Source organism: Desmodus rotundus, chromosome X, assembly GCF_022682495.2.
Source record: "Desmodus rotundus isolate HL8 chromosome X, HLdesRot8A.1, whole genome shotgun sequence".
Classification (NCBI taxonomy): domain Eukaryota; kingdom Metazoa; phylum Chordata; class Mammalia; order Chiroptera; family Phyllostomidae; genus Desmodus; species Desmodus rotundus.
In genome coordinates this window covers 66,987,831-67,003,516 of record NC_071400.1, presented here as the reverse complement: position 1 = coordinate 67,003,516, position 15,686 = coordinate 66,987,831, and the positions used below count along the sequence as shown (strand labels likewise).

The 15,686-nt window shown below is 44.9% G+C and overlaps 1 protein-coding gene across 3 annotated transcripts in view; it reads right to left on the bottom strand.

Moving 5' to 3' along the window:
- SYN1 (synapsin I) overlaps positions 1 to 14,306 on the bottom strand; it is a 49,292-nt gene extending 34,986 nt beyond the window's left edge. For 2 of the 3 annotated variants that reach the window (XM_053917155.1, XM_053917156.1), the window contains exons 1-5: positions 11,723 to 12,228; positions 3,423 to 3,480; positions 3,229 to 3,320; positions 717 to 873; positions 457 to 546 (exon numbers count right to left, since the gene is read on the bottom strand). In XM_053917155.1, coding sequence (XP_053773130.1) covers positions 457 to 546; positions 717 to 873; positions 3,229 to 3,320; positions 3,423 to 3,480; positions 11,723 to 12,099 — 774 coding nt within the window. In that variant the 5' untranslated portion in view covers positions 12,100 to 12,228. Of the gene's footprint in view, positions 1 to 456; positions 547 to 716; positions 874 to 3,228; positions 3,321 to 3,422; positions 3,481 to 11,722; positions 12,229 to 14,267 lie in introns of those variants that run through there. The other variant, XM_053917157.1, reaches the window with a different exon arrangement.
- Positions 14,307 to 15,686: the final 1,380 nt, after the last annotated feature.

The window sequence follows — 15,686 nt, the reverse complement described above, 5'->3', positions numbered from 1 at the left end:
TTTTATGATAATAGTAACCAACAGTTCAATTGGTATTTGTTAGCAATTTAATTTATAACATTGCTACTAATAATTTGTATTGCCAATCCTAATTTGAAACATTGGTAACATTTCTATCAAGAGGAATATTTGATAATGTTAGCAACAATGACTTAATTTCTATATGTAATATAATCAGATTCATTATATTAGTTGTTAATTTGCATTCAAAATCAATTTTTAGTACTCATGAGAGTAGATACCATATGTAACAAGATCAATGATTTAAATCACACTTTTAATTACGTAAATAAATTCATGGTATTAATAAACACATCGCAAAGCTACTTCCCTCTTCCCATGCACATGCCACTGTACTCTCTGATAGTGTCCCATTGGTGACACATCCATTGGTAATACTATTGCAGTAGGCACAATGCTTTTCCCTCCTGCCCACTCCATTTCCCCCAGACTCACCATCTCTTTGTGATTGGGGTAGAAGGTCTGATTGATTAGAGGGAATTCCTCTGTCCCCAGTTTCTTGTGCAGTCGAACCATCTGGGCAAACTATGAGAGCCAGGAGAGACAGGTCAGCAAGTCCTTCACCTGAGGGAGTCTCCAATCTGGGGGTTCAAGCTTCCACATTTCTTCAGTTCCCAAAAATCACAGTGATTTTGAGCTCCTACTTGCATGCATAAGATATTCCCCCTGCCAATAACACCTTTCTTGTCACTTACCACCCAGGGCTTGTCACAGAAGTTGTAGACAGAATGCAAAGAATTAACACTGGGGATTCCAGCATACTGCAGCCCAATGACCAAACTGCGGTAGTCTCCATTCCGGGCCATGCTGAAGGCATGCTGACGAATCAGCACAAAGTCCGGCTTCAGAGACCTGGGATGCAGGGGTAGGAGTGTTGAGGATCCCCCTAGAAGCTTCCCACAACCCTTAGAACAAAGAGCAAGATTCCATATCTCCACAGCCCCTAGAAATTGTAAAGTGGTTTCTCATCTCAGCATATATTACAAGTTGTTTCCTCCCACACAAGCACCCTTTCTAACCTTTCCCCATATGGTGACCCCCTTAAGCCTTTCCTACATGCTCCTCTCCTCACCAAGGTCAGCTTCCAGCTTACCTACTCAGCTCTGACAGTTCTCTAGTCACAACCTCTCATACGACTAGCTGTCCTCAAAGGATGCTGCCCAGAATAAATTCCAACTTCAGGGTCTTTACATGGGCTGTTTCCTCTGCCTGAAACATTTTCCCCCGAGATTCCTGCATGTAGCTCTCCTTCACCTCCTTCAGGTCTTTCCTCAAATGTCTCTTATACTAATGATCTACCTTATCCAAATTGCAGATCCCTCCACCAGCCAACAATCCCTCTGCTGCTGTATATTTTTTCTTAACACTTTTACATTTTGTAATTTATTTGTTTATTGTGAGTATCCCACACAATAGAAAGTATGCTTCATGAGGGCAGACGGATTTTGTGGGGTTTTGGGGGGGGTCTGTTTTGATCGCTGCCAGATTCTCAGCACATAGAACAGGGTCTGGCATACAATAGGTGCTCAATAAATGTTTGTTGAAGGCAATGTGGAGCAGCACCTGATGTATAGTAGATGCTCAGGAAATATTGTTGAATTAATAACTGAAAAGTTTGGTTTGTTGTCTGCTGGGATCCTTGACTCTTCTTTAGAAGAGAAGCTATGTTTCACACTCTGTGCCTAAGTTATTAAAAATTGAAATATATTTGACAGATAACATTGTGTAAATTTAAGGTATACTGTTGACATGTTGACTTAATACATTTATATATTGTAATATGATTATCATTATAGCATTAGTTAGCATGTCTATTATGTCATATAATTACTTCATTTTTATGACAGAATAATTGAGATCTAGTCTCTTAGCATGTTTGATGATTACAATACAACATTGTTGTCTGTATTCACTATACTGTACATTAAATCTCCAGGATGTATTTATCTACCAGTTGCAAGTTCATACCCTTAAACAACATCTCTCATATTCTTCCAGCCTCAAGCCCCTGGTAATCACCATTTTAACTCTCTGTTTTTTATGAGTTTGGCTTTTTAAAATTCCACATATAAGTGATGTCATACAGTACTTGTCTTTTTCTGTCTGATTTATCTGACTTAGGATAATGTCCTCAAGGTTCATCCATGTTGTCACAAGTGGCAGGATTTCCTTCTCTCTCATGACTGAATAATATTCCATTGTGTGTGTATGTGTGTGTGTGTGTGTGTATGAGGTCTGTTTGGAAAAAGTCCAACCATTGTTAGTATAACAAGAACGGTTTGCATGACATCGATGTAATCTGGCAGCCAAGAGAGTGGACGGGAATGCGCATGTGTGAACAATGATGACTTCACTGTACTAGTCAGTGGGGGTGCTAGATGCTGTTGAGTGAGCATGTGTACTGTGTGGCCGTCACATTCAAGATGATTGAGTGAGTAGAGCAACCAATCTGCATCAAATTTTGCTTTACGCCTGAACATTCTTCCACAGAAACTACTTGGATGATTCAGAAGGCCACAGCTATGAGCAATTGGTGATTGGCAGCTTCATCATGACAACACGCCTGCTCATGCATCATGTCTCATGCAGAGATTTTTGTGAAACGTCAAATCACCCAGGTGACTCAGCCCCGCTACAGCCCAGATTTGGCACCCTACAACTTCTGGCTTTTCCCAAAACTAAAATCACCTTTCAAAGGGAAGAGATTTCAGATGTGTCAGTGAGACTCAGGAAGATACAACAGTGCAGCTGATGGTGACTGGGAGAACTGTGTGAGATCCCAAGGTGCCTACTTTGAAGGGGACTGAGGCATCATTGTCCTATGTACAATGTTTCTTGTACCTTGTATCTTCTTCAATAAATGTCTATTTTTCATATTACATGACTAGAAGCTTCTGGACAGACCACACACATATATACATACACACACACACATGCATGCAGGTGTGTTTGTGTGTATATGCATATATATGCACATATGTAGAAATACACATGTGTGTGCATTTGTATGTACGTACATATATATCACATCTTCTTTATCCATTTGTCCATTGATGGACACTTAGGTTGCTTCCATAGCTTGGCTATTGTTATGGGCCTAAGTTCTTGCTCACAGAAGGATAGGTGCAGAGATGGAGATTCTCCCTCAGATCTAAGGGGAGTCCTTATGCCTCTCCTACAACACCAAGTTGCCTTTTTAATACTCACCGCACAACCTTCACCCCATTCCGAAGAACTTCCATGTCCACAGAGAATCCGCCATTGGCATGAGCCACGAGGTTGAGATCCGAGAATTCAGCCTGGAAAGGAAAAAACTCAGCAATTCACTCATATCACACAAAAATGACCACTTAGTCTGCTATCTGGACAGTTGATCCCCAGGCCCACCTGCTCCAACTAACCTGTTCTACTTTAATGTCAATTTCTCCATGGATCTTCTTTCCTTTGAAGTATTTTGCCCTGTAGAAGAAAAGCAGAATACATCCACTAATGCTCAAATCTCAGGAAGACAAAACTGAAGCCAGTCCTTTCACCCCTTCGCCCATAAAGTGATCTATGATTGTTGAAATACTTTGAAAACTCAAACAGTGCTTTGTGAACATTAAAGAAACAATAAAGTAGTCCTCATGGAGGTATATAAATGTCAAAGAATATTGCAAATTTTAAAATAAGTCCTTAAACCCCAGAGAGCAGGTATTTCCTAGAGTATGGTCTGCTTGTCACAGTGCTACTGTAAATATTTTTGGAAAGCTTCACAAAATGAGGAGTGCTTTGTAAACTGTAACATATTTTGAAATTACATTCAGGTTTATAAATGGCAAAGAACCTTAGAGAATACAAATATATGAAGTGTGCCTGGGTATGTCTCAGTGCCTCTATCTGCTTGTATGGCCTGAGGCATATCCCAGCTCTCTGGCTGTTTCCCAAGGAGGAGCACATTCACCACATATGGTTGTGTGCTGTGAGGGACAGAACAGCCATGGGTGGGATAGGTATCAGAAAAGGAGAGGCAGATTGAGGGGTGCAGGCTGGTGGTGGTTCTACAGAAGCTGGAGACTGCAATGATGGGGATGGGAAAGAATGCATCTGTGGACGAGTAGAAACGATAGGAGGGAAGAGGGGTAGGAGCAGCAGTAGGCACATCATAAACTGCCATGTCACTGTCCCTAAGTCCACCCCCAGCTGGGCTAGGTTTACAGTGGCCTCTTCCCCAGACCCAGGATTTCCTACCTGACAAAGTTCTCCACAGACAGAAGCTTATCCCCAATCAATTTTCTCATAGAAGGGGGTGAGGGGACAAGCCACTTTTGAGGTCACCTACATGCACATAATCAGGGTCTCTGACACATACACATAGCACAAATGGGCCCTTGTAAGTTGACTGATATACCCCAAAGACCTCAAACACAGTTTTTACTTCTCTCTCTCTACACACACACACACACACACACACACACACACTCCATTACTGACACTGAACCCTTACTAGTGTTGGAAGAAAATCTTTTTAAGACCTGTGTATTTTTTATTTATAAAATGATAACTGCAAACTATATCACTATTTTTCAAACTTTTTTGACCATAAGTGTAGTGGGTACTGTGGTCGGATCTTCTCTTCAAGGCCAATGCACCCTGAATATTAGCTGTTGACAGCTCATGGCTGTGCCCCACTGGAAATTGTCTTATATCACAGGGAACTGCCTTAGCCAAGGTTACAAATACTTCAGGAAGCCCATGACTTATACCTGGTCCGAATGAGTACAAAGGCCAGCTTCTTTGCCTCAATATAGGCTGACTCTGAAGGACCATCCCAGCCCCAGAGCTCCCCCTAGGGTTACCTAAGGCCTCTGATGCAACCAGTGGATCACTTTCTCCCTCTGTCCAACCCTGCCCTCTTACAGGTGTTGATCCCAAAGGCACTCCCCAATAAGCTGCATACATGCAAATTTCTGCTTCCAAACCTGTTTCCAGAGAACCTAACTTAAAACAGTGGGCCAGAGAAGTCAAGCCACAAAGAAGACTCTAATACCATTCTGGAGCTGAGTCACCCAGCAGCTAGCAGGCAACGAGGAATCATCATTTGTCGGGGGTGGAGCACAGATAACTCCTGACATGCTGTGTTGACTCAGTGTTCTGCAGCAGGTCTGGGCCGTGATGCAAGCAGTCCTGCCACTCAGGCCATATGATCCAGCAGCTCCTGTGATACTGGAAGTGTCAACAGTGGGAAAAGATACAGTATGGAGCTTAAGAGAAGCTTGAGTGGGAGGTTCTGGAGCAAGGCCATGCCATCTGCATCAGAGGATTACACATGTACTTGGGTATCTGTTGGTACTCCTTGCTCAACTTTGATGGCAAGTGGACAAGAACACCAGCCACAGCCTGAGGACAGCAATGGGGACGAAGGGCTCAGGGATCTCTCAAGGATCAGGGAATAGATCATGAACCAGGTAAGCTACCGAAACCAAGAGAGGTGCTTTTGAAACAAATCTTGGTCTAGTACTGGGCCCCAATAGAGACAGAAAGCCTGACCATGGGGTACCAAGTAATTGCACATCCAGAAATGTCCATTACAAGCTAGGTCCTGCCAGGCATGCCAATTCATAAAGTCAGACAGGTCCAGCAGCCAGGACTGACCCCAAATAGGACCAACCAAGCTTCCTGAGCAGGTAACCCAGATGCCCATGTCTGCCGTCCACACTATTGTGCTAGTGCCTCCCTCAGCTTACTTAAAGGGACTACTTACAACTAGTGGATAAAGGGAGAAAAAGCCTAAGCTTGCTTCATAAATGGATTGCCTTGGTGTGTGAGTGGAAGCCAAAAATGGACAGTGGCTGCACTATAGCCCCACCCAGAGAGGTCTTGAAAACAGTGGCAGAGCTTCCAATGGGCAAAGCTTTGATCTGTACACCTGGCCATCTACTTTGTGGGGAAAGAGAAGTGGCCCATAATTAGAATATATATTCACTGAATGGCTTGGCTGATTTGTTAGAGGCTTTGAAAGAAACATATTGGAAAATTAGAACAAGGAGGTCTGGGACACAAAAATGTGGGTGGACATAGAGGAGTGGAGATGAAGTAAAATGAGGAGCAAAGATCTTTCTATTCTATGTTAACACCCATCAGACATCATCCACCATGAAAGTGGCACTAAGCAGCCAGGTAGACAGAATGAGTCAGCCAGATGATGTCAGCCAGGCTTTTGATTCAGTCACCCCAATGCTGGTAGATAGGCACATGTATGAAGTGGCAAGAGTAACAGAGATAGAAGCTATATGTGGAGGCTTACAGAATCATTGCAGAATGTTCAACCTGCTGGCAACAGAGACCAATAGTGAGTCTCTGACATGGACCATTTCTCAAAAAAAAAAAAAAAAAAAAAAAAAAAAAAAAAAACAACCAGCTACTTTGTGGCCTCCTCCACCCTGGAAAGACTAATGATTAATTTTGACTGGAATATTTTATGTATAGGTTTGCCCTTCCTGACTGCAGGACCTTGCCCAGCATCACTGACCAAGGGCTTACACAGTGTTTGTTCCACCAGGATGGGATCCCACGTAACATTGTATCAAACAGCAAAGGAGGTGCAAAAGTGGGCCCATGACCATGGAATCAACAGATGACCTTATATACCACATCACTCAGAAGCTGCTGGCCTGAAAGAGTTATGAAACTTCTTGTAACCACAGCTAAGACCCCAGCTTAGAGGTAATACCATGCAAGAACGGAGCACCATCCTCAAAACCCGGTATACACCCTAAATCAATGACCATCGTTTGTGCTTTGTTTGTAATATGTAAAATACATGGGTCTGGGGACCCAGAGGTGAAAGTAGGAGTGGCCCAGCTTACCATCAATCCCAGTGATCCACTTTTGGAATGTGTGCTTCCTGTTTCCTCAGAGCTCTGCAAGGTTAGAGGTCCTGGTTCTCCAAGGGGGGACACTGCTACCAGGGGACACAGCAAGAATCCCATTACATTCTAAGCTTTGAGTGCTACCTGGACACTTCAGGTTTCACATGGCAATGGACATGAAGAAGAGTCACTGTCTGGGCAAGGATACATGAACCTGATCATCAGGAGGAGGCAGGGCTGCTGTTACATAGTGGGGGCAGGGAGGCACCCAACTGATGTACTTGGGTATCTGTTGGTACTCCTTGCTCAGCTTTGATGGCAAGTGGACAAGAACACCAGCCACAGCCTGAGGACAACATGGGGACCAAGGGTTCAGGGGTCTTTCAAGGATGAGGGAATGGATCATGAACCAGGTAAGCTACTGCAACCAAGAGAGGTGCTGGCTGAGGGTAAGGGGAATCTAGAATGTATAGAAGACAATGCATATAATTTATTTATGCCACATTTATTAACCGTGGCAGTGGAGGCTGTAGTTCATCCCACGAACCATGCTCTTTCAAGTTACCACCAGAAAACAAGGCCAATTACATTCCTGGAAATGGTGTTCCCAGATGGGATGAACTTACTCTAAGGAGTAAGTGAATTTGAGCAGTACAAGGGGTGGACTATGCCTTCACATCTATCCCCCAACTTCTGGGAATAGCTACTGCTGAAGCTTCACAATGCTGTTACACCCTGGGAATTGCCCTCTGCACCACAAATTTGCCTTCCCTGAGATTGTTTCTCCTCCCAGGGGGAAGCCTGCGGTCAATGACTGACTGATGCAGGAATTCAGAAGCTTGGTATCCCGAACTCCATTGGGATAACTCTGGAGGGTCCTCCCAGCTCCAGAGCTCCCCAGAGGATTGGCTGAGGCCTCTGTTGTGGCTGCATCATAGCTCAACCTTTCCTTCTGCCAACTCTTGCTTCCTCCACTCCTCCCCCGCAACAGGTGTTGTTCCCCAGAGCTCTCCCCAAGAAATCTGCACGCAAATCTCAGAGTCTCAAGGTCTGCTTCCAGGGAAGTCCCAGAAAAGAAGCCACGATAAAAAATATAGTTTATATAACCCACTACATGCATGTTTACATAATAACCCACCCTATACATATAATATTTATTATATAAGATACATACAATATGTTATAAAGCAAATATAATATAGGCTGTCTTGTATAATATATAACATACAATATATGGTATATTACATATTATGTGTAGATGTATGTAGAATGTATAGTAGAATGTGTTTAAATATACATATATAATTAGAATGAAAGTTTCAGTAAATAATTATCTTTACTACGTGCAGTAGAGTCTGAAATTTCCTATTATATTTTATTCCATTTCATGAAGAAAAACACACAAATATATATCGTATACAATTAACCCATTATATAGTAAGTGTATTATTATAGTATATGTCATATATAATATGTCATATATTATTGATTATATTTCTTATTGGAGTAACACTTTTGCTAAATAATAATTCCACTTATTATGTGCAATATGCCCTGTTACTTTCTATTTTCATTTATTCTACTTCCTGAAGCAAATGAAATGCTGGCAATAGGTGGTCCACCGTTTGTAAAATATTGGACTAAATTATCTCCAAAAAGGAAAGATGAATCTCAACTCAGAGTTTGCAACTTTAAATCATGAAGAACTCAAGACCCAAAAAGGAATGAGAGTGGTGAGGTTTGGTGGGAAAGGTGACAGATTGTACTTAGGTGTACAATCCATTGGAGTTTGCACAAGTCCTCCTTTATTCCAGGCTGAGATCACTAAAACTTGTGCAGTTCTGAATGTCTGCAAGTTGGTGATGCAAAGGTCTCTGTTCCCCACATTGAGCCTGGTGTACAAGGCTCTCTCCCTTTATCCATCCTACTTTATCTATAGTAGGTACTAAATAAATATTTGCTAGATTGACTGGAAGAAGACTAGAGTAGCTGCTGGGATAAAGGGGGGTTGTTTCCAGAATGCAGAAAGGGAAGAGAAGAATATTTCACTGAATTCAGCAGGTTCTCAATAAATGCTTGTTGGACAAATTATAAGAAAAATGGAAAACACTGGAGTTATGATTATGGAAAGGGGAAGGGTCTTGTCAATATTTAGTAGGTAATTAACATAGCTTGCTGGAATGAAGGAAAAAGCAGCATAGCATCTGACTGGAGGGTCAGAGTGGAGAAGGAAAACCTAAAAGAGGGTGGCTACCAATATTCAGAAGGGGCCTCTTGAAGGTTTGTTGACGTCAATGGAGCAAATTTAGCCAGGAAGATGGCATCTGTGTGAGTGGGTGTTGGTGAAGGAATTGTAGCATGTGTTCAACAAATCCTTTATGGATTGTTGCAGAAAAGACTAGAAGAGCCTGCTGCAGGGATGGGAATGTGGTTGTTTGAACATAATACAGTGAGAGGTTAATACATGCTTTTTGGATTATTTGGGGAAAGTGGCAGTTGGGAAGATGGCTGCTGAGTGGGGGAGGGAACCTGGCCAGAATACAGTAGGTGCACATTAAGAGCTTTCAGGATTGTGTAGTGTGGAAGGCAGGATGAAGATTGTTGAGGGGGTATTAGGGCTATAAGAGGGGGAGGAAAGTAAGTAATGAATAAGGGGTTATTAGTAGTATATAATAAGTGTTCATTAAAGAATTGTTGTGTTAAGTGTAGACAAAGCTATAGAGAATCCAGCTTGTGGTTAGGATTAGAAGGAAGAAGAACTGAAGGAGAGGTTGTCCTAGTATATAGTAGTGCTTAATAAATGCCTCCCACACTCTGACACATGAAAGGTATGCAATTAATATCTGTAGAATGAATAAATGGTTCTGAATATAAAGGCTGCTGGGTTAGAGTTCCTGGGGTAGGGCATGGTTGTCTAACCAGTAAAGAAATGGTACTCAATATATTTAGGCTAAAGTAGACCCCTGGGGGAGGGAGCACTTGAGACAGTGCCAGAACTTCCAGACTTGGAATGACTTTTACATAGTAAGTGCTTAATACACCTTTAGTGGCTTAAATAGAAGGAAGACCCTTTGGGGTGTAGACTTAAGAGTGGGAGAGGGAATCCTAGAGACACTGAAGGAAGTAGAAAGGGGGTAACCCTTATAAATTGGGCTCTAGACTTATCAAAGAAAGGACTCTGGAGAGAGGTTTTATGATTGATGCAGGTTCTCCTAGGGGTAATAATGGAGGAATGTTCACTATAACCACTAAAAGAAAAAGGATTTGGGGGAGGAAGTGCAAACATATAGCATACAGAAGTCACTCCATACATGTTTGCAGGAGCCATTGGAGAAAAAGGCTTTTGGGGGAAGGTAATTAGAATTGGCTGCCTGGCAGACAGGAAATAAATGCACACTGAATCCATTCAAAGAAAAGATATTTAGGGAGGGAGGGCTAAGGATGGGCATATACTCAATTGGAGGAAAATCCTTTGGGGAAGGGGATTGAAGATGCAGAAACTTGATCTATGTAAACTTGATCCTCCAGCCAAGGAGAGGAAAGACTTTTGTGGAAAAGGCACCAAATCAGGCACACAGCAGATGCTCCACAAATGCTCCAAGGAGTGATTAAAAAGATAAATTCTTTGGAAAGAGGGATTGAAGTGGTGCACACAGTGCTAGATAGCTGATTACTGATTACTGTATTAATTGGAGGCAAAGCCCTCTAGGGAGAGGGTTGAAGTTTGGATCATGCAGAAGGTGCTCAATACAAGCAGACTGAAGTCACTGAAGGAAAGGCATTAAGGAAAGGGTTTGGGGATAGGGTTAGCAGTAGGCATTCAATAAATGCTTCCTGAATACAATGGAGGAAAGAGTTTTTAGAGAAAACTCACACAGTAGGCAGTGGATAAGTGCTAGGTGGGTCTACCAAAGAAAAGATCTTTGAAGGAGTAGCTTGAGAATGGGGAATAAAGGAGGCACTCAATAAATGCCTTCTAGATCCATTGTAGGAAAAGGATTTGGGGGAGAGAGTCTGAAGATGAGTCACACAGAGGTTCAAAAATGTTCTTGGAACTCATTTGAGGAAAATGATATGTTTGAGAAAGGGGTTTAGGCGTGGGGCATATAACAAGCATTTAATAAATGCTTTCTAGGTTTTTTTAAGAAATAGGTCCTTGGAGAAGGGGCCTGGGGTTGGGACACACAGAGGGCATTCAATGAAGGCTCACAGGATCCATTAACGGCAACACCTTCTGCGAGAAGCTGGGGTGGGATACACAGCAGGCACTCAATCAATGTTCACTGAATAGTTTAAATGGTCTTTGAGGAGAGGACTGGGGTGGGGCACATAGCTCACTCTGGATACATACTCACAAGATCTATTAGAGTGAAGGCCTTAGGGGAAGGGTTGAGGGGGACAAAACATATGTCAAGCACTCAATGAATGTTCACAAAATTCATGGAAGCCAAAGGCTTTGGGGAAGGGGTCCCTTTGAGGCACACTGCACATACTTGATAAATGCTCACGAGATCCATTAGAGGACAAGGCCTTTGGTGAGAGGGTTGGGCAGGGGGACAGGGCACATTAGGCTCTCAAATGTTCACAGGATATATGAAAATCCAGGCTTTTGGGAAGGAGGTACATAGCAGGCACTGGATAATTTCTTCCTGTATGGATCGAGGAGGACTTGGTGGTGGGGAGGTGGGGGTTAGGATGGGGCACACAGAGAGCGCCCAGCGTAATTTAAAGGAAAATGGCTTGGGTGAGGGCGTCAGGTGCGGGACACACAAGTGATGCTCGATAATTGCTCGTCACAGAACCATCTGGGGACCCAGGCCCGCGGGGAGACGTCCGCGGCAATGGCTTACCAGTCGGTGTGGGGCTCATCGATGACCAGCAACACCCTGGCGGCAGCGCCCCCACGGCCTGCGCTCCCAGAGCCGCCGCCCACCTGCTCGCTGAAGGTGGCGGCTGCGGCTGCAGTGGTCTGCTTGACTGCGTTGGACAGCGATGAGAAGAAGCCACCGCCCCCTGAAGACCCAGGGCTAGGGGCGGCCGGAGAGGCCACGGGGGCGGCCGAGGAGACCCTCTCGTTACTTGCGGTGGCGGGACCGGGTGTGGCCCCAGGGCTGGGGGCAGCAGGTGGCGGCGGGGGCGGCTGCGGGCGCTGCAGGTCTGTCATGTACCCATTTGGCAGATTGGCCATGAAGTTGCTGTCCGACAGGCGGCGCCGCAGGTAATTCATGACTGCGGAGAGGGGCAGGGGGTCCTAGGAGCAGTCTGGTGAGGAGTCGCGGGGGCAGACTGCGCGGGGCCCAGGAGCACAGCTGCGCTCTTAGGCACGACGCGACTCTTCCGCTGCCCGCTGCAGACTGAGGCAGCGCTGAGTCGCCACCGCCGCAGCGCGGATGGTCGCGCCCGTGCCCCCCTATCTGGTGCCCCACGTGGTGCAGTCCAGCTGGGCCAGCGGCAGCGCGGACGCGACCAAAGCTACGGGGAAGGGGAGTTTGAGGAGGAATGGCGAGTGACGTCAGCGCGCCTTCAGTGCTAGGGCGGCAGTGGCGCGCTCCAGCAGGCGGGGGCGAAGGCGCTGTCCGTGGTGCTGAAGGGGGCCGTGCGCAAGCGCCACGCCGCATCCTGTTCCCTTCCCCCCCTCCGATTGGGGATGCGCAATTTGGGGAGTGGGGGCGGGGTGGGTGCTTGTAGCAAAGGTCGGAGTGGGTCGCACAAGCCCCCCACCCCGTCTCAGTCTGGTCTTCACACCCAGTCGCACCCACACACAGGACCCTCCGCAAATACTCAAGTTTCCAGTGTTGATATTCACCACAGAAGGCATGTGGGGGTGGGAATGGAGGCACATCCGGAGACACAAAAGTAGAGAACGCCCTCACAGCGAGGGGTGGGGGTCACACGCAGTACCCCACAGGTAGATAAGTTCCCCAAGTACACACAGGCTCAGCTAGGCAGAGAGGTGTTAGGGAGGTATAGACAGCATTAGACAGGTGGAGGTGGGGACTTGGGCAGGGTACACATCCTTGCCCTGGCAGGGGTGTTGGAGGCACACAGGGAGTAACATACACGTGGAAATACATGTAGACACACACAAAAGTAAAGAAACACATGGAGGCATGTACAGACAAAAACCACACACCAATCCAGGTATCTAAACACACACACAAACCCAGGGTAACACATAAGGGCATGCATGCATACATGCATGCATATACACTTACACATGCACACAGGCACCACACACAGAACCAGGGAAACTCACATGAGTGTGCACATCCAGACAAAACACATACCCACAGACAATGATGGACAAACCTAGATCAACCACACAGACACATTCCCTGAACTTTAGCCCCGATGTAACTACACCTATCCCCCTCTACACACACACTAGGTTGCACACACTGGGTCCAATCATTTGCCCTGGACACAGTCAAAACCCGCAATAACTAAGTATCAGTGTCCACAGCTGTCTCCCTCTGCACCACAAAACTTTCCAGAGAAGAAGACACACCTTAAGTTATGCACACAGTAGGTGCCAAATGTTTGTGACATGAGCAAATGACCTTTATAGTCTGGACAGAGGTGGACTGTGAAAGCCATTCTGTCAGTTCCTATTAAGATCCTGATTACAATGAGAGCACAAGTCCATTTTAAAATACCCAATGCTTAGCTGAGCTGTTTGCATGTATTGTCTTACCCAACCCTCACAACAATCTTATGGGGTGGTTAATATAATTTCTATTTTATAGATGAAGAGACCCAAGAATTCCAATTCATTCCTAAAGGGTCATGTTCACTATGTGATTCCCACATTTTTAAAAGAATGTTCCAGAAACAGGTGTGAGTATGGCTGGAAAACCTTATTCAAAGGGCATTATGGCAGGAGATGAGGTCAGAGAGGTTATCAGGGACCAGATGGGCAGGGCCTTGTGAGCCATAGTGAGTGATGAGGGTGGACCAAATGAGGTAGAAGATATGGCAAGAAGTAGGCAGATTTGGAGACTCTTCTGCCTGCAGGATTTTCAGATAAATCATCCACTTACTTATTCATGTGTCCACTCTTCATTCGTTAAGTTATTGGCCTGTTTAAACAGCATAGTAATGGTGTGGGATCTGGAGTCAGAGTGCTTGCCTTCAAACTAAAAATGATCCTTTGACTCACCTCTAAGGGTGCCAGATGGGAGAGAGAAAACTCCATTTTTGTATGTGCTGTGACTTCTGTCAGGAATATTCTCCCCCTGCCCTCCCAAGGATCATCTTTGACCAAGGTCTTTAGGAAGTCCCCTCTTCCAGGTCTTGTGTTCCATTCCTTTTCCCCTAGGCTCCCACGGTCCTCAAGTCAAATACCTCCAAACTGTCCTCTACGTCCTCCCCCACCCCAGCCAGCTCCAGTCTTACCTCCAGGCCTTTGCTTTGGACATTCCTTCCCCCTCTCTCCTGGATGCCTTCTCTGGCACTTCATATCCCAGTTTTCCCCACATTGTGTAACACCCCAAGAATCAGGTATTTCCCAACATTTCAAAGTATGTGCTCCCCAGTTTTTTGCTCAATAAGTGAAGTAAACAAGTTACTCTGGACCTATGGTGCCCTCTCTGGGAGACAGAAGCAGTTGCAGGGCTACAGACCTTTCTAGCTCCTTTCAAATCTGTTGCCAGGCTGCTCCTTCTCAGGGGTCCTATTTCTAGTTTCCTAGTACTTATGGACCCCAGCACCTTTCTGCAGGTGGTTCAATTTCTGTAAATTAATTTTTGTAGATTGTTTTGCAGAAGAATGAGGATTCCCCCAGGAGTGTGTCAAGTCCTTGAGGCAGAGGTAAGGCTCCTCTGGACTCTCTCCATCTTCTCCAGCAGGAATTTAAAAGAAGGGGCCCCAAGAAATGCATTTCTTTGTTGTGTGTACCTATGTTTATAACACACATACCCATGTTGCCTTAATGTGCACGTGTGCACATACACACCCCTATAACTCACATTGTTACAGTGCACACATGGTTCACACTCACTGCACATACTCAATACATCCTTAATTTTTGCACAGACCCATAAGCACCTTACACTGCACACACACAAACTTCCACTTTCTTGTAAACACATATCTCTCTCATACTCTGTATTAGTAACCAGAACCCCTCACTTCAGTTTATTCCTCCCAAGATGACCAAATATTTATCAACTTTGTCTTCATCTCAACCCATCAACTAGCCCATTTTACACAAGAGGAAATCAACCCAGACAACTGAGTGTCCTGACAGACTTCAGGTGTCACAAATCTTCCATATGAACCCTCCCACACACAGGTGCCCCTCCACTCACAGGACTAAGTCCTAAACTCTGCTTCTGACATGGGGCTTCAGAAATGTCCAGTCCACTACCTTTAGTATTTGTTTCCTTCTTGGTAAATGGGGATAATAATAATAACCTTTATAGGTTCATTGTAAATTAAATGAAGTCATGCTATGGAGGCTTAAAACACTACCAGGCACACAGCAAGTACTCTGTAAGTACTAGCTATCACGATAATTATGATTCTTATGCTTTGTCTCATTGCAAGGGCCCCAGCATTCATAATTACTAAATGAATGAGCAAGTGCTAAGGGCATTTGTGTCTGGGTTTGTTCCCTTCACTGTGGAGACACATACCACTCTGACTCCTCTTCTTCCCTATCCCCCACGATGTCCAGGACTATTGTTAGTAGGTGTTGACAAGATGTTCCAAGGAAAGTATCACCTATTCTGAGTCTGTTCCCTTGTTCAGATGTCCTCTTCTCCTACCATCCCTTCTCCACCCCAGATGCCCAGACTTAGTTCTAGTATACAG